Source organism: Malus domestica, chromosome 04 (assembly GCF_042453785.1).
Source record: "Malus domestica chromosome 04, GDT2T_hap1".
In the NCBI taxonomy this organism is placed as follows: domain Eukaryota; kingdom Viridiplantae; phylum Streptophyta; class Magnoliopsida; order Rosales; family Rosaceae; genus Malus; species Malus domestica.
The window spans coordinates 62027-87239 of NC_091664.1; the positions used below are offsets into that span (position 1 = coordinate 62027).

Consider the following 25213-nt stretch of genomic DNA (forward strand, 5'->3'; position numbering starts at 1 on the left):
GGGCGCTGGGCAGACAGAGCACTGAAGCACTCTCCTCTTTCGGTTAAATCTTTCCAAACTTATATTTTATTTCTGTTTTAATAATGTGTAACTAAATGTATTTTGGCTAGAGGTTAATTCAAAGCCATGAATATATTTGTAATATGAATTGATTACCTTCAGTTGTGATTTCTGAGTTGTGATTTAATTTGTTTAACTGCTTGATTGATAACTTATTTTTGTATGTCGATTAAGAATGCATACTTAATTTACATGCATGAATTTGATGCTAGAATATAAGTGAATTTCACCTAATCGTTATGAACTTATGAGTAGTGAAGGTTGTTATCCACAATCGTGTTAAGTGAATTCTTGGCAAGAGTATCATGCTTTTCATAGTTACGAATGACTCGTCAATGCTTATAGTTTTCACAAAGTTTAATGATCTTTGATTGTATCTCTATTGTGCTTTTCACGTAGGGGACTTTTGAAGAATGTTTTGAATTGTTGTATGCGTTTTTCCGTCCAATTCAATAACTTAATGAAAACTTGAAGATTAAAAAAGTGTTGTTCACGGTTAATCTGAAGTATTGAGATTTACAATTTATTGAAAGAACAACTGAAAATCAATTTAGGTTGCATATGTGTCATGTGTGGAGAAGAACCCTCTAGCTAGTCCATCACCTATCCTTTCACCTTAATTTCATGCTTTTGTCAATTCTGTAATTTATTTAAGTTTAATTTACTTCTCGTCAAAACCAAACCCCCCCATTATTAAATTATATTATTTAGTTAGTTTTCATTGTTGTTAGTCTTTTAATTCAATTTCCGTCCATTTCAGTTCCTAGTGTCTAATTTGATTGTTTTCATTATTTTGAGTCATTCTAAGTGTGTTTCGAGTTATTAGAGTTTTTAGCCTAGTTTTGTGTCCTTGAGTCTTGTTTAATATTTTTAAATTAATTTAGAATAGATTAGCAATCCCTCCTAATCCCCGGCCTAGAACGATACCCTACTTACATCTATACTACAATTGTCAAAAAGAAGGTTAAATTTGTGTGCTTATATATTTCGCATCAATTAACAGAGATAATAACCCAATTCACCAAAAATTTCAAAAAGTTCAAGAAGTTGGGAAAAATCGCCCAACTAATTTGTTCAACTGGGTTCAAATTTTCAACATACCTAACTCAAGATCTTTGCAATTCTTGCAAAAACCCAACCAAATTGATTTATTTTCAAATGATTCGACCCATACCAGGCAAACAAACCAGGTGGGTAGTGTTCTTCTGGCAGGGGAGATGGGCGCACAAGCAAAAAAAAATATATATATACAGATCAATTTTTTTTTTTGAGATCTGAAAATTGCACAAAAATAGGAGGAGGGTAGAACGGAGAGAGAAGAAGAAGAAAAATAGAAGGAAGAGGGCGAAACAGAAGGGAGGATGAGAACATGGGTTCAGATGAGAGAGCAAGCAACGCAAGAGAGGCGGAGAGAGCGAGAGAGGCTGTGTCTTCTACCCGACTAAATAATACCGTCCTTTTGGAAAGTATAACCAAGCGGGTATCAGCAGTACTAATTAGGTTGGGCCAGATTATATAATCCGGTGCCTATTTAATCCAAACGGGCACCAAACACCGTACTCCGTATTATTAGTACTATCTAGTACCTTATACGGTGTGCCAAACAGGGCCTTATAAACCTAACCCGTTAACTTAACGGGTCAGGTTTAACTCGACCCAAACCCAATAAACTTAACCCGTTTACAGGTCTACTTAATATATTAACTTTCCACTTTTATCTAGCAATATAAAAAACTTGTGTATTACTTGCCATAAAGTCATGCGTACATTTTGACAACAACAAGAAAGCCAAACGTGTATTTGTCTCTCCACTTATCGCCACAACTTCCACATCCGCCTTAGGACTTCATAGAGACTTTAGTATACTGATAACATTCTAGACTTTCTTCACTCTATTTTAGTAATAAAAAATTAACTTGTGTATTACTTTATTTCACAAATACAAGCATATTTTTGTATCTATCTTTTCATGGATGAACCCTAAATCATGATTCATGACAATTGGACAATATTCAATTCGTAAAAATGAGATACTGATTATATTTAAGTTCGAATATTAATTGTTGAGTTTTGTATAAATATATTGTCCAAACAATAAACATGTTGTTCCCCAAAACAAACAATAAATATGTTTTTAAATATGAAGATTTTATTTATTTATTTTTAAAATTTGTACAAGATCCCAAAATATCAGAGACAGATACCGATAGGTAAACTATGAGAGATTTTTCAGTGTGACCGGTACATAGGGTGGTACACCACATGTTACTATATAAATGATGAGATATGTGTGCTAAAAAGTTAATAACTTAAAAAAATAAAATTTCCCACAATTTCTATCAAAACACGTGATGTACCACTTGTGTTCTTGTCACTAGACCTGTAAACATGTCGGGTTTATTGGGTTTGGGTCGGGTTCAACATGACCCGTTAATTTAATGGGTCATCCGAACCTAACCCGTTAAGCTAACGGGTCATCCGAACCCAACCTATTAAACCTAATAAGTCACCCGTTTTCACCTGTTAACAATTTTTTTTGTTTTTTGTTTTTTGTTTTTTTTATTAACATTTTGCATTCCAATACAAATTACACATCTTTTACCCAATATTACAAACATTATATATATATATATATATATTTGTGGGGATTGAAGTACACAAAAGTCCAACTATAAAATTACACAAAAGTCCTTCTTAACGGGTGCTAACTGGTTTCGCGGGTTGACCCAAAATGACCCGTTACTTAACGGGTGACTAACAGGTTGACCCGTTAACAACCCAACCCGTTAAGCACTTACCCAAATACTAATTTTAACGGGTCGAGTTGGATCGGGTTAACGAATCGGGTTCAAAATGCCAGCCCTACCCGTCACAATTAAAAATTTATCGTAAACTACAATTCAGGGTTATGCCACGTTTACGTAAAATGATTTTCGTCAAGCGAGTTAATAAAGGTGGAATGACTTAATTAGCCTTGTGCATGACGTGGACTTTAATTAATGGGGTATTGTTTCGTACAATTCAAATACATTTTTCTTCTAAAAACAAATGCAATGCAAAATACAGGAAAAATTGTGTCCCCTCTATCGAAGCTCGAAAGGCTTCCTCTGCCCAGTTCTTCTGATTCGCGTGCCTCCACATCCAATCTCCATCTCCCGTTGCTTTTTATGGTGTCCGAAATGAGAATTTTCGAAGCTGCTCTCCGGTTTTGAGGAAAAGAGTGTGGAGGATTTAGGGCTTGCTGCCGTATCTGGAATTCAAGAAATCGAATGCTCGGAAGAAGACCAGGTTTCAAATTAAGGTCTGTATCTGTTCATCAAGCCCTAGTTTATTTATTTGAAATATCCAGAGAAATACCATTTTGTTGTAGAAATTCAGCAATTTGAAGGCGGTGTTTTCGTGTTTTCTGGCAATTTCCTCTCCCTGCTATTACTGTTTCTGGAGATTTGTATATGGAAATGCTATCCCAAACCTGCTCTCGGACCAAGAAACGATTTTAGATGTTTTGGAATGTGTTGTCGAATTCTCAATTGCCCTTAAAACTTGGTGTTTCCATGGTTCTTTTACTGGAGTCAATAAATAGTTGTAAAATTTCAGCCGTAGATTGATGGAAATTCGTCTAATTTGCGCCGTTATTCTCACTGAATCAAAGCCGAGCTGCCCAAGCTGCCCAATGTTCTTGTATGGTAGTTCTTATTGTCTTCGCAGAAAATTAGGGCCTGTTTGGTATTGAATTTGAGTACAAAGTTTTAACTCAAAAACAAATTTTAATTTAAGAACAGCCTATTATAATTTGAAAACAACAAAAGTCAGGTTTTAGTATTTTTTTTTTCTTCACAGATTCAGATCGCAATGGACGTCTGAGTGACCTGCGCCGCACAGACCACGAACAGGCCTTCTGCCTCACCAACCACGAACGACCAAGAGATTCTGGCCAGTAGGGTGAAGGTTCCCGCGAATAGCTTTAAGCTTCGAATCTCTGAGTGCTTGATTGGGGACGAGACTGGGCCATTCTCTTCATTGTCAGGAACGATCAAGGTAATGGGTCTTTCTCTCACTGTTTTGTTTGGTCCCTCGGAATGGAGAAAATGATCAGAAAGTTGGATTTATGTGTTTTATGTGTTGGGTTGTGAGAAATTGAGTTTATCTGTCTAATTGGTGTGATTCATTTATGTACTGTTTGTGTATATATATATATATATATTAACCTAACCGACAATGTGGCATTGCAAATCGCAATCCAAACTGATCAATTTCGGTTCCAGGAAGAACAAATACAAGCTTTTGTTCACAAGGACATTGAATCGGACTCGGTCGTTTTCATTCTCGGTGAAGAGCATTCTGGACAAGCCTTACGATCTCAAGAATCCGATTATCGAACAAGGTCCTCCTCCTCATCTTCTCTGTTCTTTGATATATATATATATTAAAAGAAAAAAAAAACCATGCTTTAATGCTTTGATTGTTCATCACTCGCGTTTTACCTAGTTAGTTGCAGAAAAGGATTGGGAACCACCATCTGGTTGTGATTAATTTACATGAAAAGTGTATTAAAAATCCATTCTTTGTTAGTCTGATGGTCATTATTTGCTATCCCTTTTTCCAATCAAACTCAACTTTTGAGGAGTTTTTGGAAGTGGGGTTTGTTTATTCGATGGCTAAGAGCTTGAAAATCATCTGTTTAAGCTGGATTTTTGCTATCTTGAATCGATAGATGGCACGAATTAGCTGATGGGTTCATATCCTTTTTTTATGTTGACACGGTAAATATGTGGTTGGTTACAAAATTCATATGGTTGCTTGTTTCATATAATGGATTTCTGACATTTGCTACATGTATGTAGCAAGTAATATTATGTGATATACTTGTTTCATTGGATGGGTCTTTGGAGTAGCGAAAACGTCAAATGTTTGAGTTCAAAAATGAAATTTTCATATTTTCTCTGTGAATGCTTTAATGATAGACTTGGTGTTTGAATTACGTTGTGTTTTTTAGCGATGGTTCCAGTTTGGATTTAATAAGAGAAGTCTCATTTTCATTTTGGTGTCAAAAATTGTGCAATTTGGATTTTAACCCTTGGAATTCAACAAGGGTAGTGATTTTCACTTGTGTTCTCATGTACCCTTCTGTTTTTTGGAACCCTTGATTTGCTTTGATTCTCCATTTGATTCATCATGTTCAAAGGCTGGAAAGACAGGATGAGTGCAGTGGTAGAAGCACTTCCCATCTAACCGAACTTGACAAATTTCAATAGGAGCCTTTGTGAATATCTTGTTTTTTTCATTAGATACATTGGATTCTCTGGTACAAATAGCATCTACTTACCTACAAATAGTATGTAACTATTTATTATAATCAGAAAACTATAGATCCGTTTGTTGTTGGAGGGGTGGAGTTTGATGGAGTTTTCGATAATTATAAAAAGGGTTTTCGTAAAGTTTCCAGTTTGGGAAAGTGGAGGTGGTGATTTCAATATTTCTGGTATTTTCAGGGCTAGGAGTGGTAGTAGTACTACTGGTGCTCATCATTATGAACATCTCCTCCATGTCCTCTTTTTTTCTTTTGTGTGTGGTCTTTTTCCTTCTCAAATCCCTTTCTTTGCTGCTGCTTTCTTTTTACCATTCTCTTATTTTATCTAATGGCATTAACATTAACATTATACTTTAGCATAAATTTTAATATTATACTTCAGCATTAACATTCATAAGTTGATGCAAATTATCCAAATAGGAAGTAAAGATGCATTCCCGTTGCATGTTATGCCGTGCACAATTTCATTAGAATGCAATCAAGGAATGATACTTTGTTTCAACAATTTGAAGACAATGATGTTGATGTGGTAGAGACCATATAACCGGTTCAATATGGATTGATTATGAATAAGCTTATGCATTTGAATGACGACAATGTTACGAATGATGTTAGAGACCATATAACCGGATCAATGTGGCTTGATTACGTCAATAACAATTAGTCTCAAAGTTTATTGGTTTTCTAGAATGTTTTAATGTAATATTTATTGTCTAAGACTTGAAGTTTAATTTGATTATCGAGCATGTATGTGTTGTATTAGCACATAGATATCAAAATAGTATGTTTAAGGTTTAATTTGATATGTTTTGTATATCTTAAAACAAATACATAATTGGGGAAAAAAAACTGTTTTCAAGAGTTAAACCAAACAAGTTTTCAAATTTTTAGATTCAAAAGTAGTTTTTAAGTTCAATGCCAAACAAGTTTTTGAAACCTAAAAAAAACTGTTTCTAAGAGATGATCCTGAAAATTAGTTTTAAGAACAATTCAAGTTTTTTGAGTAGGATACCAATCAGGCCCTTAGGGTTTCCTTCTCCTCTCTCTTTCTTCCCATCTCCCTCTCCTTATTCCACTGCCTCTCTGATTCTCTCCCCATGCTCCCCCTTCGTTGGCTTCTTCATGAAAATTTGAGAACCACCATATGGATATTTCTCCCCCATATGAAAGGCAAAATCTCCCTTTCTCCAAATTTGCATTTGAATCCTCTACTGTTCGTACTGGTATAGGGAAAGCCAAAAGTACGCTGTCTACTTAGGTTTATCCTGTCTGCATCTATTTGTAAAACAAGCGGCAAGTTCTTCCCAACTGGGTATTCAAATATTCTTCTGAGTTTTCCTTTCCTCTTTCCTTTCTGATTGATTGATTGTAATTCTATCTGGTTATTATTGTGATTTGATCTTATTTTGTTTGCCCTAGCACATTTATGTTGTTTCTAATTTTTTTGATGGATTCTCCTTATATTCCGTATATGAGATTTGTCCAGTATTTGTTAGAGAGATTTCTTCTATTTCTTGGTGTTGTTGGTTTTGGAATTTTGATTCTTAGTTCTTATTCCATTGATGACTTCTACTTCTATTTTGTTGTGCTGAGAGTTATATATTTTATGAGATTTTTTATAATTAGAGGTTTATTTTGTCTTTTTTGTTTGTATTAAGGTCCCCAATTAATTACCTTGCCTATGGCCCAAGAACATCAGGGCTTGCCCTGGATCTAATTATTAGATTCTTCATTTGGATCTTTGTTATGTGCTGAGCAGCTATATTTATATTCTCATTTCAGTCTTCTGAAATTTCTTAATGGTTATTGCAGTGCTGTTACAACATGGGTGGTGATTCATATGATGGTTCCCAAGATGGAAGGGATGAAGGTACAGTTGGATGTTTATCTCATTCATAAATGTGTTTTGCAGTTCAATGAGTTGTTTGCTCTTTGTTAAAGAGACAATTGTATTAAGAGAGGAGAAAATTAACAAAGAGGTTGGCCAAAAGAGTGAAATTCCCCCGCACAAAAGCAAAGAATACAGCCAGTATGAACAGCTGAGAAGGCCTAAAAGACAGTAGAGGATATCCGCCTTCAAGTGTAGCCTAAGAAGATTCCCCTGAATTCTTAGTAAAATGAAGCCCAGAGAGGAGCAGCCAGAAACAGAATCCTACCCAGAGCTCTGCTAAACCAACTCCAGCAAAATCTTGAAAGATCCTTCTGTTTCTCTTTACGCAAATGACCGCATGAAACATTCAACCCCACATGACCTTGGCCTTCTTACCCTACCAAGTCAAAGCACGAGGTTTACCAAAGAGGAACAATCCTTTGGGATTACCCAAGTGATACCCATCTCGTTAACCATCTTCAGCCAGAAACTCAACTTTAATTGTTTTGACCTTTGTATTTCAGTACTCATTTACTGTTATTTATAGTCTTGCATACTGATTGAGTGTGTTCTGAAATTGTTGATATGATAGATGATGAGGAAGAATATGAGGACGTTGGTAGGGGTAGTCGATTTCTTGGATTTATGTTTGGCAATGTCAATGACTCTGGTGGGCTTGATGCTGATTACCTTGATGAGGTAAGTTTACCCCCCTTAATTTCTCTCTCTCCTTTATATTTTATACTTTTGTGGTTTTGAGCAAGCAATGAAATTTGTTAGCTATAACATAATCAATCATGTGGATATTCATTGGTGTTTCCATCTTTCTTATTGAGTGTTTTGGGTTCTAATTTAGTAATGTAATCTTTGTTGCTAACCCACAGGATGCAAAGGAACATCTTGCTGCACTTGCTGACAAGCTGGGTCCATCATTAACAGGCATAAATGTATGGATTCCTTATCCATCCATTTTGAACTTTCTCTTAATTGTAGTCTTCCATATTATTTTGGGTCCGGTTGTCATGACTTGTAATCTCTTCTTTTTTACTTCTAGTCCCTGATACAAAATTTTTTATTTTATTTTTAGCTGTCAGTAAAATCACCACAAACATCAACTGATGCTGTTGAAGAAGGTGAGTGTTGTGAGCCTGGAAAAATGATCTTATGCAATTTTGTGATGTTTTGCTATTAACTCACCATCCACCCCCCTCCCCCGGTTCATATTTTTAAGTTATATTTGTGCATGACATTTTCTTCTATTGGCTATCAAGTAAGATCATTTTGAGAACAATAGGTATCTAGTGAATGCACTATGACTACTCCCCCTAATTTTATTTGTGATGCAATATGATTACTCTCTCACAGTTTACTTGTGAGTGCACTATGATTTCTCACTCTCAATTCATTTGTGAATACACTGGGGTAGTTTTGTGATAAATTTAATTTAATTCGGATGTGATAAATCTGACTTTTTCTCCTTCCAATCTTGCAACACCCAGATGAGTTTGGATGCCACTTTATGATCACAACCATTAGTTCACTCCTTTCTCTCTCCCTTTCCACTCCCTATTTTTATGCTAATGAAATATTTTATTTCCGGCTGTCTAATTTATATCCTTCATCTCCTAATATCCACTTTGAGAGGCCGCTTGTGTCTCCTAGCAGATGGATTTTGCGAAAATGGTCATAAAAGTAAAAATTGTTGCTGCAAATTAGATAAGTTTGTTTCTACTGTGTTGCTGAGATGTTTAACCTCAGATAACTTTTGTGTTGTCTGTGCCTTAGGGTTGTACATTGTACAATTTGAACTTCTGCACTGGATGAAGTTAGGGTGGTTCTTATATTCTCTGCTTTTTATTCGACCGTAGCTAGTCTGTTTGTCTCATAACAACTCGGGAATAGTTGTATCATAACAATGTGGGAATAGGAAAGAAATTCAATGTTGTCATTCTGATGTTCTGAGTAAGCTCTCATTTTGCTCTCTTGTGTCAGATTATGAAGAGAAGGCAGAAAATGCAGTTAATTATTTTGATATTGATGAGGATTTTGAGGGACCAGAGATTCAAGCTGCTACTGAGGAGGACCATTTGTTGCCAAGAAAGGAATATTTTTCTGCTCAAGGTTCATTTGCTACTTTGGAGCCCACAAATTCTATGTTTGATGATGAAGATTATGATGAAGAAATTGGACAGGAACATGAGGTGGTTGAAAGCAACATAGAAGTTCAAACTATCTCTTTACCAGGTTTTTTTTTTTTTTTTTTTTTTTTCATTTGAATAAGGTTTTTGTTTTTTGCCAACTTTTTCATGGTGCATTCGTCAGTGTGTACCTAGATATTAGTGATGGATAAGATACAAGTTGATGCAGTTGTATAATTCAATAGATTGTCTTGCAGGGGTTTCTACTGGAGAAAAATATTCTGAGGATGATTGTCAAATTGGGGGTCTGGACTCTGGAAATTTGGCTGCTCGTGCAGAAGAGTTTCAGGTCAGATTTTGAGAGTAGAAAAAAATCCATATTGTTTCTGGCTTTTGGATAATATTTAAATTGACATGTTAAGATATACAGAAAGGATTATCTTCATTCATGTAAGGCTTCTTTTCTTGTATTAGGTGCTTGTTTAAAGCTGATCAAATGGATAGATTATATTTGACAGTAATTATAAAACCAAAACATGGTTTAAATTCTAGTAAGGCATGAAAAAGAGTGGTGGACTACAGTATAAACCTTAAATGGTTCAAGCAGTGAAATAAAAAAAATTGAAGGTGATCACAGGAGTTTCACTTTGCAAATCTTAAATCTAACAGCACATCCTAGCCACTCTGATTTATAGCATTGGTTCCTTTCACTTGTTGCAGCTCCCCATGGTGTTGAAGTTATATTATTATCTTAGAAAATAGGTTTTCCCACTTGGTCCTGAACTCCTGGCGTATGTTGTGTAGATGTAGAGTCTTCTTAACATTATGTAGGATAGATCTTTTGTGCTCATTCTGGGCTAAGTGAATACTAGAAAGCATCATGGCAGAAATTAATTTCCAAAAGAGCCAAGCTGCAGTCTCTTGGTAGTAGGTTTGCATGTGTGGTGGGATATTGGCCAATGAATTTTCGGGGTTTTCTCTAGGTGGAAACACGCTCTTGGGATCCTGTGAGAGAGTTTTTGCCAAGGGTGGGTTGGTTGGTAGACCCACGAAAATGGCCACCCCTAGTGCCAGTGCCTGTGCCTTTTTATGTCACTGATGTTGCGTTGGAGCTTGAATGTTCTGTCCCGGTATATTTTAATTCTGTTTTGTATTGAGAAAATCATCTGTTCTGGCAAGTTGGGGCATGATCGGGGATATTACGACATAGTTTTCGTTCATTGGTAGGATGCCAAGCAATACGAACTACATTATACTACTACATTATGTGATATGGGCGATATGGGTATATTTTCTCTAATTTGTTTGAGACGCTATAACAAATGTTGTTGGGGGGGGGGGGAGCTAATTTGTGAATGCAGGTGTTTTCTTTGTCATGGGAACATGTCTTTTTTTTTTTCCCACTCTTCAACTTAATTGTATATTAACAGTGCTTATCATGTTTCTATTAGTCCTCATTGATGTTTACATCTCTCTCGGATATTACAGGAAGTGCTTACAGATAAAAGTGCCACACCGCTGCCAGTTCTATGCATAGAAGATGGAAAGGTGATATTACGGTTCTCGGAAATCTTTGGTATTCATGTGCCGTTGAAGAAGGCGGAGAAAAGAGATCATAGGTACTCTGTTCCTAAAGGTATGGGGCTTATATATGTAATCATCCTTAATAACGTAATTTTGCTAGGCAGAAGTTACTTATCTTTATGGCGGCAAACTACTATCTCAAAGCATATTCTAGGAAATATGTGTACTTCTTTTCTTTTTTGGTTAAAATTTTGGTGGCAATTAAGGTTATCTTCCTATCATGTAGGCCTTGTAGTTTTGTTTTGAAAAAAAACGTTTTAGTTATTTTATATTTTGCTTTATCAAGATATCTTTAGTATTTTTTTTTCACAACTGCAATCCTTTCAGATAGGTACAAATCCATGGATGTTTCTGAGATTGTTGAAGAGGATGAAGAGTCATTCTTAAAAGGATCTGGTCAAGGATTTCAATCTTTGAAACAGGCAGATGCACTCAAACATGACATTTTTTCAGCACTCTATGATGAAGACTCGGACTTCGCAAAGTTTCGTGTTCTAAAAGGGGCAAATTCAGTGGATCTGCTGGATGACAGGGCAATAAAGGACTCTTGTCTCATTGCGGAACGAATGAAAGAGAATCAAATAGTTGACATTTCTGTGGAAAGGCAATCACCTTTGTGTTCAAAATTTTATCCTCTTGATCAACAAGACTGGGAAGAGGGAATTGTTTGGGGAAATTCTCCTATAGCAAGTGACAATTCTGTTGAGAGTTGTGAAATTTCGGGACCTGACGAAGCTTCATTTAATAGTGAAACAGAACCTTATAGTGGGACACAAAATATTCAGTTAAAGCCCCAAAAAGAACCTGATGAGAAGGATCACGCTGTTATGCTGCGTAGCTCATGTCTATTGGAGCCTTTTGGCTCAAGAAATTCATCAGAATTTTCATCTCTTCCTTTCTCGGAAAGCAGACGCCATCCCCAACTTTTAAGGCTAGAATCTAGATTTGAAGTGGATGACCATGCTGATGGTGCAATGGAGAGTGTCAGTAAGAAGCTTCATCAGAGTGACGCTGTGAGGCAATTTAGCAAACTCACTTCACAGAACAGAGACATGCTGGAAGGATCTTGGTTAGACCAGATAATATGGGACCCAGATATGCCTACTGGGAAGTCAAAGCTTATCCTTGATCTTCAAGATGAGCAAATGCTTTTTGAGATTTTGGATAACAAGGAAAGTGAACATCTCAGGCTTCATTCCGGGGCCATGATTGTGACTCGCCCAATAAAGTCAAGTAATGGGGATTCTTTTGAGTTTCCAGGTCATGGAGGTCAATCTGGGTGGCGATATGTTTCTAATGATAAACACTATTCAAATAGGAAAACTTCTCAGCAACTGAAATCAAATTCTAAAAAACGCACAGCTCAGGGCATAAAGATTTATCATTCACAACCTGCACTGATGTTACAGACAATGAAACTGAGGTTAAGCAAGTAAGATGTATTCTTTATAATACTTATTCTTTTTTGTTTAGTATCGCTCCATGCTTTTTTGTCTTGTTAAATTGTTGTATTCTTGATTTTCAGTAGGCATGGTTTACAGTCATTTGGCCCAACTCTGTTTGTAAATGGGGCTTCTCTGCACAAGTTGCTGTTAGCTATACCAGGTCGCTCATAAGCAAGCATGAAAATATCCATATGGGTAGATATATTGGCAGTCCTGTATAAGCCATGTTCCTTCACAAAGAAATATAAATTACAGCTAATCTGTAATTACTTTTAGTTGTATAAAAACAGAGTAGGTCTTGCAAGTTCTTTGAGATTTTGAATTGATGATTGACTTTAGGTAGTTCTGGTTATCGCTTTCAGAAAATATGTCCATCTAAAGGTTATCTTACAATGGGCATGCTGGATTCTAATCATTTTTATTTGGGGAAGCACACAAATGGAACTGGTTATAATAATGAATAAGCTTTCTTGTACTTGTACCTGATAGATATCCTATGGGTTTCATGTTGATTTTTATTTGTTAAATTTGTACTTAAATATTGTATTCCATCCGACTCCTGCTCTTACATGCTATGCTGCCTTTCTTAATTTAATTATATATACATATATTTTTCAGTAAGGATGTGGCAAATTTTCACCGACCAAAATCTTTATGGTATCCTCATGACAATGAAGTGGCTGTAAAAGAACGAGGAAAGCTCCCCACGCAAGGACCAATGAAAATTATAGTTAAAAGCTTGGGTGGCAAAGGAAGTAAGCTTCATGTGGATGCTGAGGAAACAATATCTTCTGTTAAAGCAAAAGCTTCAAAGAAGTTAGGTTGTCACTTCTTTTTTGTCTGTGTTTGTTCTATGTATATTGAAGTTTAATAATTGATGAAGATCTTATGAAGAATCTACTGCATTGAAATTTGTATACAAGTCATATAGTTTACTCAGTCCTATTTATTTTGTAGATTTTAAGCCATCCGAAACAGTGAAGATGTTCTATTTAGGGAAGGAACTTGAAGATGATAAATCTCTTACTGTCCAGAATGTTCAACCAAATTCTTTGCTTCATCTTGTTCGCACAAAAATATATTTGTTGCCAAGAGCACAAAAGATTCCTGGTGAAAATAAATCTTTGCGGCCTCCTGGAGCATTTAAGAAGAAATCTGATCTTTCTGTGAAAGATGGTCATGTCTTCCTAATGGAGTAAGCAGCCTTGAAATACCTGTTTTCAATCTTTTATGTGGTTGCCTCATTTCCAGTACGAGATGGTTTGCTTGCATCTTAATTTGTTCAAAATTACATCTTGCATATAGAAGAGTGTCATGTTAGTTTTCATTTTTCATTTCTTTGGTAACAAAACTTCATTACTACCATAAATACAATATAAATTTCGTGAACATGCAAGTTGTTCTTTTGCCTTGCATGAACTTTTTTCAACTGTACAAATATGAAGGTGTGCCTAAACCCTTGTTTTTATTATCTTTTCAGGTACTGTGAAGAAAGACCTTTACTTTTGAGCAATGCTGGTATGGGTGCAAGATTATGTACTTATTACCAAAAATCAGCCCCAGATGATCAAACTGCTTCTTTGTTACGCAATGATAACAACAGTTTGGGACATGTCATTTCACTAAATCCAGCTGATAAATCACCTTTTCTTGGAGATACAAAAGCTGGTTGTAGTCAGTCATCTCTTGAAACAAATATGTATAGAGCACCTGTATTTTCTCATAAGGTGCCCTCAACTGATTATTTGTTAGTTCGTTCTGCAAAGGGGAAGCTTTCAATTAGACGTATTGACCGCCTAAATGTTGTTGGGCAACAGGTTTGTTCTAGCGAAACTCTTCATTGCTTAACCCTTGAATATTTTTATTTTTCCTCTTGGGTTTTCCGAATTGTTTTTTCCCTTCACTCTCCTGTTGGTGATTTATTGGTGATGGATTTTAATCCCTTGCTTGATCTTGCTTTTCGATGGGGTATGATGTTATGCAAACCAATTGGATGACATGTGAATCTGAGGTGTTGTGGTAAACGAATTATAATGTTAGCTTGATCTGATTTTGTTTAGAGTAGACAGCTATATTGGAGCCTCTTTCTCATTGGCATTGGATGTGAGAAATGGTACTGAAACTTTGGATGACCTAAATGCTTTGTTGCCCTCATTACATGTCGTTGTGGTGAAGTTTTTCAGGGAGGGGTATTGTTGTAGACGAATTATAAAGTTAGCTTGGTTTGATTTTTTTCATAGTAGATGGCGATATTGGAGCCTTTTTTCCCATTAGTACCGGATGTGCAAAATGCTACTGAAATGTTTTGTTGCTCCCATTACATGTCCTTATGGTGAAGTTTTTCCAGGGAGGCCGGGTGAATTGGTGAAGTTTTTTTAGGTAGTGTTGGGGAGATGTACTGTGATGTCAATTTTTTGGGTGGTGTTGATGGAGCGGAATTAAAGATAATTTAAGGGAGTGAGGGATAAAGTTTGCTTTTGTCCTTCCCTTTGGATGCTGCTATATGCAGAGTGCAGGGATATTTATTTTCAGGCTTTATGTTATGATTGGTGTGGTGCCATTTTTATATTTAATTCCACTCATGTTTTCTAATATTTTTTCTATGTTAGTTGCATATATGGTCCCTGAACTATTCCTCATGTTTCATTTTTGCTCCGGAATTTTTGTAATGGGGTGTGATTGTGGTGTCAAACAGACTCTTTTCCGTTAACCCTGTCCAGTTTTCTGTTAAATTTTGAAATTCATCCTACAATCTTAAAGCTGAATGGAACATTAAAATTAAAATAAAAAAACTGAAATAAATATTGTGGGGAGTGGGCTCACAATAGGTTGTCTTTGGGAAGGGGTGGTTAATTTCCGACCAAAGTGCACACTCTGGAACTCCCTCTCTTTAACTCCGTCAACTTTCTCGACCTTCCCCAATACGACGGGTTCAGACGAGTACCACCACAATACAACGGACCAGATCTCTAAAACTCTCACTTCCGTGACCTCACTAACGAACTCGACTCTCTGCCAATGAGAACGCTCATCTCTGATCGACAATCAAATTGAAGTTTAATCTTTTGCATTTCGCTCTGTATTCCTTATCCACTTTTTGTACATATTTTCTTTAAAATTCAATATCTTGTTTCCTTGCGATAAAATATACATATATACTATATAGTGATAGTGATAAAACTACAGAAGGGTCGGGTGGAGAAACTGTGAATGGCAATAGGTCCTTAATAGTTGAACTTACTTATTAGTTAAACTTATGGATTTATTGTTTTCTTCTATTATTTTATCTAGGAAGGCTACTTTTACGTCAGTTGCTTTCTATTCTAGTATTCATTTGGTTCATAAGTCTTTATAATGTAGAGCTGTGTTTTTTATTTGACATGGACTCCTTGTCCTCAGTTTTCTAATTTCTCCAGGAGATTAGTAAAATTGGTTTTGTTTCAAAATATAAAAAATAAAATTTCCTCATCATAATTGCATGGTCCGAGTATTATTTTATTTGTGTCTAATTGTGCACTGCCAGCCAATAACAATATCAGTATATCTATATGTGATACAAGACAATCTTTCGAGAGCAAAATATCTTTAAAATTGAACTCTCTGCATTCATTGTTTGCAGGAACCACTCATGGATGTAATGTCTCCTGGAACTAAGAATCTTCAAAATTATATGATCAATAGGCTTCTTGTCTACATCTGCCGAGAGTTCCGTGCTGCCGAAAAGCGCCATTTACTTCCTTGTATCCGCGCAGATGAGTTACCTTCACAATTTCCTTATCTATCTGAACCCTTTCTTCGGAAGAAGCTGAAGGAACATGCAAATTTCCAGGTGATTTTCATTTTGCTCAGTTCTTTCATGCCACATGTTCTCTTTTGATTCATTATTTTTATTTTATTTGTTTTTACCATTTTCCTCACTCAACTGAACATTATAAATGGATATACAACACATTTCCAGAGAGCATCAAATGGACAATGTATGTGGGTTAAGAAACGCAACTTCCGGATTTTGTCGGAGGATGAATTAAGGAATTTGGTGAAACCAGAAGAGGTGAGTTACACTTTAGATCGTTTTCTTTTATGTTTTTGCCAAGTGAGTTACTTGCTAAATGTTGATTTTTGATGGGGAAAATACATATAAAAACTGATTTCAATTATTTCAAAGTTATGTGATAAGAGTATTCCATTATCTGACCTTGTCCTGGGGTCAAATTATCAGTTTCTTGACCTGTTAATTGCCCTGCTAGTAGCCTTCTATCAAGTTTTCTTCTACGCTTGAATGGTAATCCTAAATATGTTCTTGTTGACCCCTAATATTTGTTAGGTTTTTCCAGCCCATGATAAGTTGTCATAAGTCTATAAGGAATTATAGTCTTAGAGGATTAAATTGTTTTCCCAATTGGAGTTATTTTCCCAATTGGAGTTAGTTTCTCAATGGGAGTAGGATTCATAACTAGATTCCAATTAGGATTAATAATCCTTATTGAAGAAGACCTTTATTATGTCTATATAAAGGGGCTGTTGTACTAGTTTTGAATTTAAGGGAGCAAAACAATAAATTGTATACCACTCAAGGGATTAGAGTGAGAGAATATTGTAAAGTGTGTGTGAGAGAGAAGAAAAGAGAGTGTATTTCTTGTTCTTGTTCTTTCAGGTTTTTCGTCAAGTCATAGTTCTAGAGATTTGGCAAGATTATTGGTTGTACTCATTATTGATATAGTGAAATATTGTTGTTGCTGTCCCATGGACGTAGGCACGTATTGCCAAACCATGTAAATTCTTGGTGTTATTTATCTTGGTTATTTGTTTTTTGATTTCTGAAGTCATTTTGTTTTTCCCATTCTTAACTGCGATATTCTCAACAATATTTGTATTATCCTTAAGCTGTTGGTTTTGAACTTCTGATCATTCTTCACCAAAATCTTATCTAAATGTAAATAGGGTGGTTTTATTGCCACCCCCAATCTGTTGAAGTCACATCCCGTGCTGAAAATACCCGCCACATACTTTTAAATTAACGTATTAACTAAAATCACCCACCCAACTTAACCAAAATGCCCTTAGTAGTTATCCACCAATTGTTGAAAAATAGATTACACCACCCAACACATCAATTGCCTTAACTTGTGAACTCCTCCCAGAACCCTTAAATTCTCATCTTGAATGACGAAAACACTGAAGATCTCATTGTTGCTGGAAATTGCAATGTCTATGGCAACAGTGATACTTACTATTGAGCTTGTGTTCATTAGAAAAGTACCAAAAATGGGGAGGAATTTTTTCGGGAACTACTGAAAATTTGCAGAGTTTTTGGTTATTTGCGACCAAATACTGGGACTCATGATGGACTTCCAGTATTCAGCAGAAATAAATTGAAGAGGATTTTCGGTTTCTTGCTACTGAACAGTTTCATAGTTTTCGGTTGATTGTTATGATGAACTTCTAGTATTTAGTGGACAGCAAACACATATTTTTGGGTTTTTGGTTGCTGGCCACTGAACCTTTACATACTTTTGGGTTTGTTGCTACTGAATACGGTGCCTTATAATGGCCTCAGTAGTCATTTCATGTTGAGAACATGTATTTTTCATATGTAAAATTTAGCGATTGCCATCAGTAGATTGGGGGTGGCAATAAAACCACCTACATGTAGATATGCTTTGGCTTCCTTGTATGCATCTAATGCATCAGAGTTTAAGTCTTCCTTTCTCATTTTATTTGTTTGGAGTTTAGCTGACCTTAGCCCAACGCTGGTACGGTAATATCTTGTTTGTACCGGTGGACTTCTTGTTCACATGATTGTACTTTTGTCTTTAATGAAAGTTTTTGTTACTCTTAAATAAAATAGAAAGAACTCTCGTTTTTTTTAAAGGACAATAAAACACACCCTTTTTCTCCTCCTACATACCCCTATTTAACCCGTCCATTGCTTCTGTTTGATTTATTCAATCCCATGGCCAGAAAAAAAAAGATGGGTGTGAAAATCAGCTCCCTAAAACTGTAGTTGTTCTGATTTCATATCTGTTAAAGAAATATTGTTACCCAAAATTATGACTCAAATTTATTAGTGTATAAGGGCCAGTGCCATTTCTACCTCGTCAACCAAGGTTTTTTTTTATTTTAATAGGCCACATTAAAAAAATTAAAATGATTCTGGCACTTGACTTGATAGATCCCCATAATTCCACGATTGCATATTCTTCAAGATGCATTCATGTTTGGAAACTCTTCTCCTTTTTCTGTTGGAAGGGTCACAGCCATATTTTGTTATTCTGTTTAAATAGGCTTCTTTCTGCTCTATTTGGAGAGTGTATTTACAATTTTTTTACATTTCTTCTTTACTCTCTCTCCTCTCTCTCTCTCTCCCCTCCTTCTCTCTCTCTCCCCCCATAAGCTCGTATTTTTTGCCTGAAGTTTGTTATAGAGTCTTGGACTGCATGCTCCATTTTCCTCTACTTTTTCCCCACAAAAGATTTTGTTGATGATGATGATAATATCAATGTTTAGAGTCACTAAAAGTTTATTGTGTAGCTACATATGCGCATAATAGTGTTCAGTGTTGTGATTGATATGTAACAATGTTTTTTCTTTTATCTCGTAAATCTTTTGTTTGAATCCTCTGAATATTAGATAAATGGATGCACCATAATTTCTATCCTGATGGCTGTTGTCAAAGATAGATAAGGGAAACAACTCATATATCTGTCCTTTGTATTTCAAGTTTGCAATAAGCTATTGGTTTGATGTATGAACTCAGTGTGTTAAATGGTTTTATTACCAAATAGATATGTAGCTCATGTCACTTTGTTGTTTTTACTTTTGAGTTTAGGTGTGTGCCTATGAAAGCATGCAAGCTGGTCTTTACCGGCTCAAACATTTGGGAATTACTGAAACACATCCGTCTGCCATATCTTCTGCAATGAGTCGTCTCCCTGATGAAGCAATTACTCTGGCTGCTGCATCTCACATTGAAAGAGAACTGCAGATCACTCCATGGAACTTGAGTAGCAACTTTGTAACCTGTACACAGGTAACCTATCTCTTTGATTTTATGATAGTTGATTTTCATCATTTTCTGTTTTATTTGTTTTGCATCATATGCTCTTTCTGTTCTAGTATTCAATTGGGAATTACTGAAAACCATCAGTACCTTTCTTTCTATTTATATATTTATTTACATGAGTTTCTTTGTTCCTTTCAAAGGGAAAAGAAAATATTGAGCGTTTGGAAATATCTGGTGTTGGTGATCCATCTGGCCGGGGCCTAGGTTTCAGTTATGTTCGTGCTGCTCCAAAACCATCAATGTCAAGTGCAGTCGTGAAGAAAAAATCTGCTGCTGGTCGAGGAGGTTCCACTGTTACTGGAACAGATGCTGATCTACGCAGATTAAGCATGGAGGCTGCACGAGAGGTGCATTAAATCTGTTCTAATTTTTTATTGTTCTTTTGTTAGAGTGTTTGTCTATGGCCTCTCAACATAAATTTATCTTCTTTTGTAGAATAGGATATTTATGCATCACCGTTCCCTTCTGAAAATTTTGTGTGTAATCTAACTTTATTTGTTTTTGTTGTCTTGCATCTTGGATTGTGTTCTAATTCCCAGGTTCTTCTTAAATTTGGCGTTTCTGATGAGCTGATTGCAAGGCAGACTAGATGGCATCGTATTGCAATGATACGCAAGCTTTCAAGTGAGCAAGCTGCATCTGGGGTTAAAGTTGATGCAAACACTATCAGTAAATATGCACGTGGCCAGCGTATGTCCTTCCTTCAGCTGCAGCAGCAGAACCGGGAGAAGTGCCAAGAAATTTGGGATCGGCAAGTGCAGAGTCTTTCAGCTATAGATGGGGAAGAAAATGAGAGTGACTCTGAAGGAAATAATAGTGATCTAGATTCCTTTGCTGGGGATTTAGAAAATCTGCTTGATGCAGAAGAATGTGAAGAAGGGCTAGGTGGTGTTCATGAATCCAATCATGATAAATCAGATGGTGTTAAAGGGCTTAAAATGAGAAGGCGCCCTTCCTTGGCTCAGGCAGAAGAGGAAATTGAAGATGAAGCAGCTGAAGCAGCTGAGTTATGCAGGTTGCTCATGGATGGTAAGGATATTTTTATTTATTAACTAGTTACATTTGTGATATGAAGAAAATACTAAATTAGAAGATTTCCTTATCCCAGTATAGGTTGTGTAGAATGGACAATGGAAAAAAAAAAAGTAGTTGCAACTTGCAACAAAACCACAGTACATAAGTGGGAATTTTTGTGCTTCTAAATATTTGGGCAACCACTTTTTTTCTGGTGAATGGGGTTCTTGGAATTTCTAATGGTCGTATGATATTGAGTTCTATCTGCTGGATGTCATTGTGGTGCTGCTACTTGTGATATATGGTTGACCATGACAGCTTGTACACAGATGATGAAACTGAGAGGAAAAAGAAGAAGAAAACAAGAGTTTTGGGGGAGGAAGTTGGGCTGGCTCCTGGCTTGCGAACAAGTTATATCGTAGAAAATGCAGATAGGGGGAAAAAAATAATTGCTGCTGTACAACCTGATGGATTCTATACTCCAAAAGATAATTCAGTCGGAGATGCGAAAGTGGTAAGAATGATTCACCTTTTCGTCATATTTATTCTTTATTTATTTTCTCTTTTAATTCCACTCTTGTTTCAACATGTAGGTCATGTCCGATCATGAAGATATTCATTCTCAATGTATGTTGCTTGAACTGTGTGTGATGTTCTATGTTTTCGTTGCAGGTGGAAAATTTTCTTAAAAGAAACAAGACTGGAAAACTAAAAGGAATGAAAAAGAATGATACTACACATACGGGTCTGATGAACAAGAAACTGAAAATATCAGGAGACGGTGTCAAGGCAAGTGTTCTAACATTTTTTTTCTTGCTTCGTGTATGTGTAAAAAGAAAGTTATGGCCAAATAAGTTTAAAAAAAAAAAAACTAAATACAGAAGTCGGTAACAGCTTAAGTAATATAGAAGATTAGAAATACAAAGAAAAAGGAATAAGCTCAAAACACGAAGGTCGTCGTAAAAGGTCGTACCCAGTGCACAAGGCTCCCTCTCCCAGACCCTGCTTAAAGCGGGAGCCTTGTGCACTGGGTACGACCTTTTACGACGACCTTCGTGTTTTGAGCTTATTCCTTTTTCTTTGTATTTCTAATCTTCTATATTACTTAAGCTGTTACCGACTTCTGTATTTAGTTTTTTTTTTTTTAAACTTATTTGGCCATAACTTTCTTTTTACACATACATTTCCCTGATTTATGTTTTAATTTACGTTTACAAGTAAACTTCCTGCACTATGAAGGTCTGATTGTCAGACGTTTAAAAAACCTTGTTCGCTTTTGTTTGTAACCCATACTTTGATATGCAGTTGTAGATTTTCTTCTATTCTATACCAATACAAGACTCAATCTGGCTGTGACTTTGGGAGGCGATAATGTGTTATACTGTTGTTCTTATGTGTCCTACTTTAGCCTTTAACATGAGTATGTGCTAATAATTTTGACTTCCTCTTTGGATTCAGAGTACTTTTAAGGAGAAGAAATCAGCACGAGAGAAATTTATCTGTGGAGCATGTGGTCAGGTTAGTGTAGAGTTTGGGTAATATTCTGCTAAATAATGCGACTCCAAATCAAATACTGATTGCTCACCTTTTCGATGGCCAGCTTGGACACATGAGGACAAACAAGCACTGCCCCAAGTACGGATATGGAGAAGATCAGGAAACACAGAATGATACTCCGGACCCTGATAAATCATCTGGAAAGACAACGGCTCTGAATTCATCTAGTCAGTCTCAACAGAAAACTACTACAAAGAAGCTGGTACCTAAAAGTGCAACTAAAATTGCCGTGGTTGAAGCTTCGGAGGTTGAAAACCTTGGGCTGAGCACAAAGGTTCTTCCATTGAAATTCAAATGTGGGTCAACTGAAAAGCTTCCTGATAAACAGCCTCTTGGAGAGACAGAGAGTTCTGAGCGGGTCACATCTGATCCCGAAAATGGGAAGCCCACTATGAAGGTGCACAAAATAATAATTTCGAACAAGATGAAACCTGAAAATGTACCTGTTGAACCTCAGAAGCCCCCTATTGTGATGCGACCTCTGACAGATACAGATAGGGGTTATGTCGAATCACAAAAGCAAACTATTGTTATACGGCCACCAGCAAATACTGATAGAGACCAGGGGGAATCTCAAAAGCTCTCAGTTGCTAAACGGTCGTCAATGGAGGCAAAGAGAGAGCAACATCACAAGAAAATTATAATTAAACGTCCAAAAGAAATTATTGATATAGATCAGATCAGTCAGGATGGGGGAACTCCTGTTGAACACAGGAAAACTAAAAGAATTGTTGAATTGACAAGTTCTGAAAAGCACAGGAAGCAGGAGAACGTGTATTTGGCTAAGGAAGCAGCAAACAAGAAAGCTAGAGATGAAAGGAGATTACGAGAGGAGCAAGAGAAACGGATAAATGAAGACAGATTGAGAGAAGAGAGGGCCAGGAGGCTTTATGAAGAGGAAATGAGGATGATAGAGGAGCGAGAAAGAATAGCAGAGCTTAGAAGATATGAAGCATTAATCAGACAAGAGAGGGAGGAAGAAGAACGCCAGAAAGCAAAGAACAAAATGAAGAAGAAAAGGTCTGAGATAAGAGATGATTATTTAGAGGACTCACGTGCACGAAGATTAGACAAAAGGATGCCAGAAAGAGATCGGGGTGCAAAAAGGAGGCCAGTCGTTGAATTGGGAAGGCATGGTGGAGAATCTACCCCAGCAACAAAGCGCCGTAGAGGGGGCGAGGTAATATGTTCATGCTTACATTCAAGTACTTATAATTCATTAAATTTTTCCCTCGCACACAGCACCCATATTACCACTGGTTGTGCACTCATTCTACTCTGCCTGCACTTGGATGAAATTTAGTAATAGATAAGTAATCTCAGTCCACCAGCTATAAATTGCAACTGTTTTTTCTTTTAGAATTAGAATCCTTTTCCAGTAGGTTCAGCTTTTACACCAACTTTTAAATTGAGTTGGTGTAGTATTTTTAGATCGCGTGATTATTTGTGCCTTTGCTGGTTAGGATTCTCTTTGTTCTGCAATGGAGGTAGGTTTGAGACCTTGAAGAAAAAGGATTTTGGGGTGCAAGGTTATCTCACATTGGACATGGGGTGTATTTAGAAACAAAATAATTTTGTAAAGGGGGGTGTATTCAGAAAACATAATAATTTTTCTAAAAGTGGGAGTATTCAGAAAACAAAATTGTTTTGTATAACATTTTTAGGCCTCGTTTGTTGTTTGGGATTGGCTTCATTTGGATAATTCACTAGATTCGGATAAAGTTAAATAAAAATATGAATGCCAACTTGCATATTTTGTCCAAGTGAAGGTGGAAGATGGACCCCTCATAATTCCCACAAAAATGTTTGGATTGAGAGGGACAAGTTTTCTTTACGACTTCTCCATCGTCTACCTTCACTTGGACGAAGTATGCAAGTGACGTCAATTTTTTTATTCAACATTCATTGAATCTAGTGGTTACCTAAGCCAAGCCAATCCTTGACAAAAGAGTCATTTCATGTTGGGGCATACAAGTCATTCAACATTAAAATTTCAAGGGGTGTATTTAACAAATTGTGGAGTGCTGAGTGTCAATAAAACCACCTTTTTTTATAATTTTATTTTATCTTAGCCGGTCTACATACCAGTGACATTTAGAAATTGTTTTAGTACAAACCGTTGTAATTTTGTTCTTAACTTTTTATACAGGTTGGTCTGGCAAACATCTTAGAGCGTATTGTAGAAACCCTCAAAGATCGAATTGAAGTATCATATCTTTTTCTAAAACCTGTATCCAAAAAGGAAGCTCCTGATTACTTGGACATCATAGAGCGCCCCATGGATCTGTCTACAATCAAGGAGAAGGTGAGGAAAATGGAGTACAAGAGCAGGGAGCAATTCAGGCACGACGTGTGGCAGATTACTTATAATGCCCACAGATATAACGATGGACGCAACCCAGGCATACCTCCCCTTGCAGATCAGCTCTTAGAGCTTTGTGACTATATGTTGGTTGAGAACGACGAAAGCTTGACTGAAGCCGAAGCGGGCATTGAATATGTAGATATCTAGATAAATTGATTCTAATTTTATCGGTCATTTCTTTATTTTCTGAGAAAAAATGCCCCAGTTTTGCTGGAGCATTTTTTTTAGGTGTTGGGGAATGGGGATCAAGTGACGGCTTTGAGTTCGTCTCACGTCAGGAGGGATCGAAGAAAGAAACAGTCGCCCTCCGAGTGCACGGTAAAATTGTGATTGCCGGTTGAAATCTGTGTTTATGTTGTTCAGTAGCATTTGGTTGCGAAATTGTATTAGTTGTACAGTGCAATGCTTAAAATTTACAATGACGTATCACTACTTCCTTTGAAATGTCGGTTTTCGGAGTGCCGGATTCCGGCTTGTGCACATTTGCACGGAGGCGTTCTTTGCACTTGTTGACTTGACGACTTCAATCGCATTATCGTCGAAATGTAATGGGATCACAATCTAAAAGTACAGCAAACTGGGTAGGAGCATTTTCATCAAACAGGCTGCAGTAAATTTCTGCCTTAGATTGTTATGGCTGTATTGAAGTGTTTTTAAAATGACTGAAAGCGTTTTTGATGAAAATGTTTTTGGAATCTATCTTAAGTAAAATAAAAATGAATCATGGAAATGCATTTGAAGTGCTTTTGAAACTCTAAAACATGATCTTTAAAAGTGTTGTCATTCCACTAGCCTACTTTACACAA

At 36.4% G+C, this 25213-nt stretch overlaps 1 protein-coding gene across 1 annotated transcript; it reads left to right on the plus strand.

The window, feature by feature from the left end:
- The first annotated feature begins 3112 nt into the window (after window positions 1–3112).
- Window positions 3113–24851, plus strand: LOC103432767 (transcription initiation factor TFIID subunit 1). Its single transcript, XM_008370971.4, has 24 exons — window positions 3113–3361; window positions 3901–4098; window positions 4326–4444; window positions 7184–7241; window positions 7834–7940; window positions 8126–8188; window positions 8329–8374; window positions 9234–9485; window positions 9637–9728; window positions 10868–11015; window positions 11291–12395; window positions 13027–13229; window positions 13366–13603; window positions 13889–14225; window positions 16028–16237; window positions 16367–16459; window positions 19238–19438; window positions 19612–19818; window positions 20011–20500; window positions 20815–20999; window positions 21158–21274; window positions 21944–22003; window positions 22086–23222; window positions 24192–24851. Exons 4-24 carry the CDS (start codon window positions 7196–7198, stop codon window positions 24552–24554), a joined length of 5700 nt encoding a protein of 1899 aa, XP_008369193.3. The 5' UTR covers window positions 3113–3361; window positions 3901–4098; window positions 4326–4444; window positions 7184–7195; the 3' UTR covers window positions 24555–24851.
- Window positions 24852–25213: the final 362 nt, after the last annotated feature.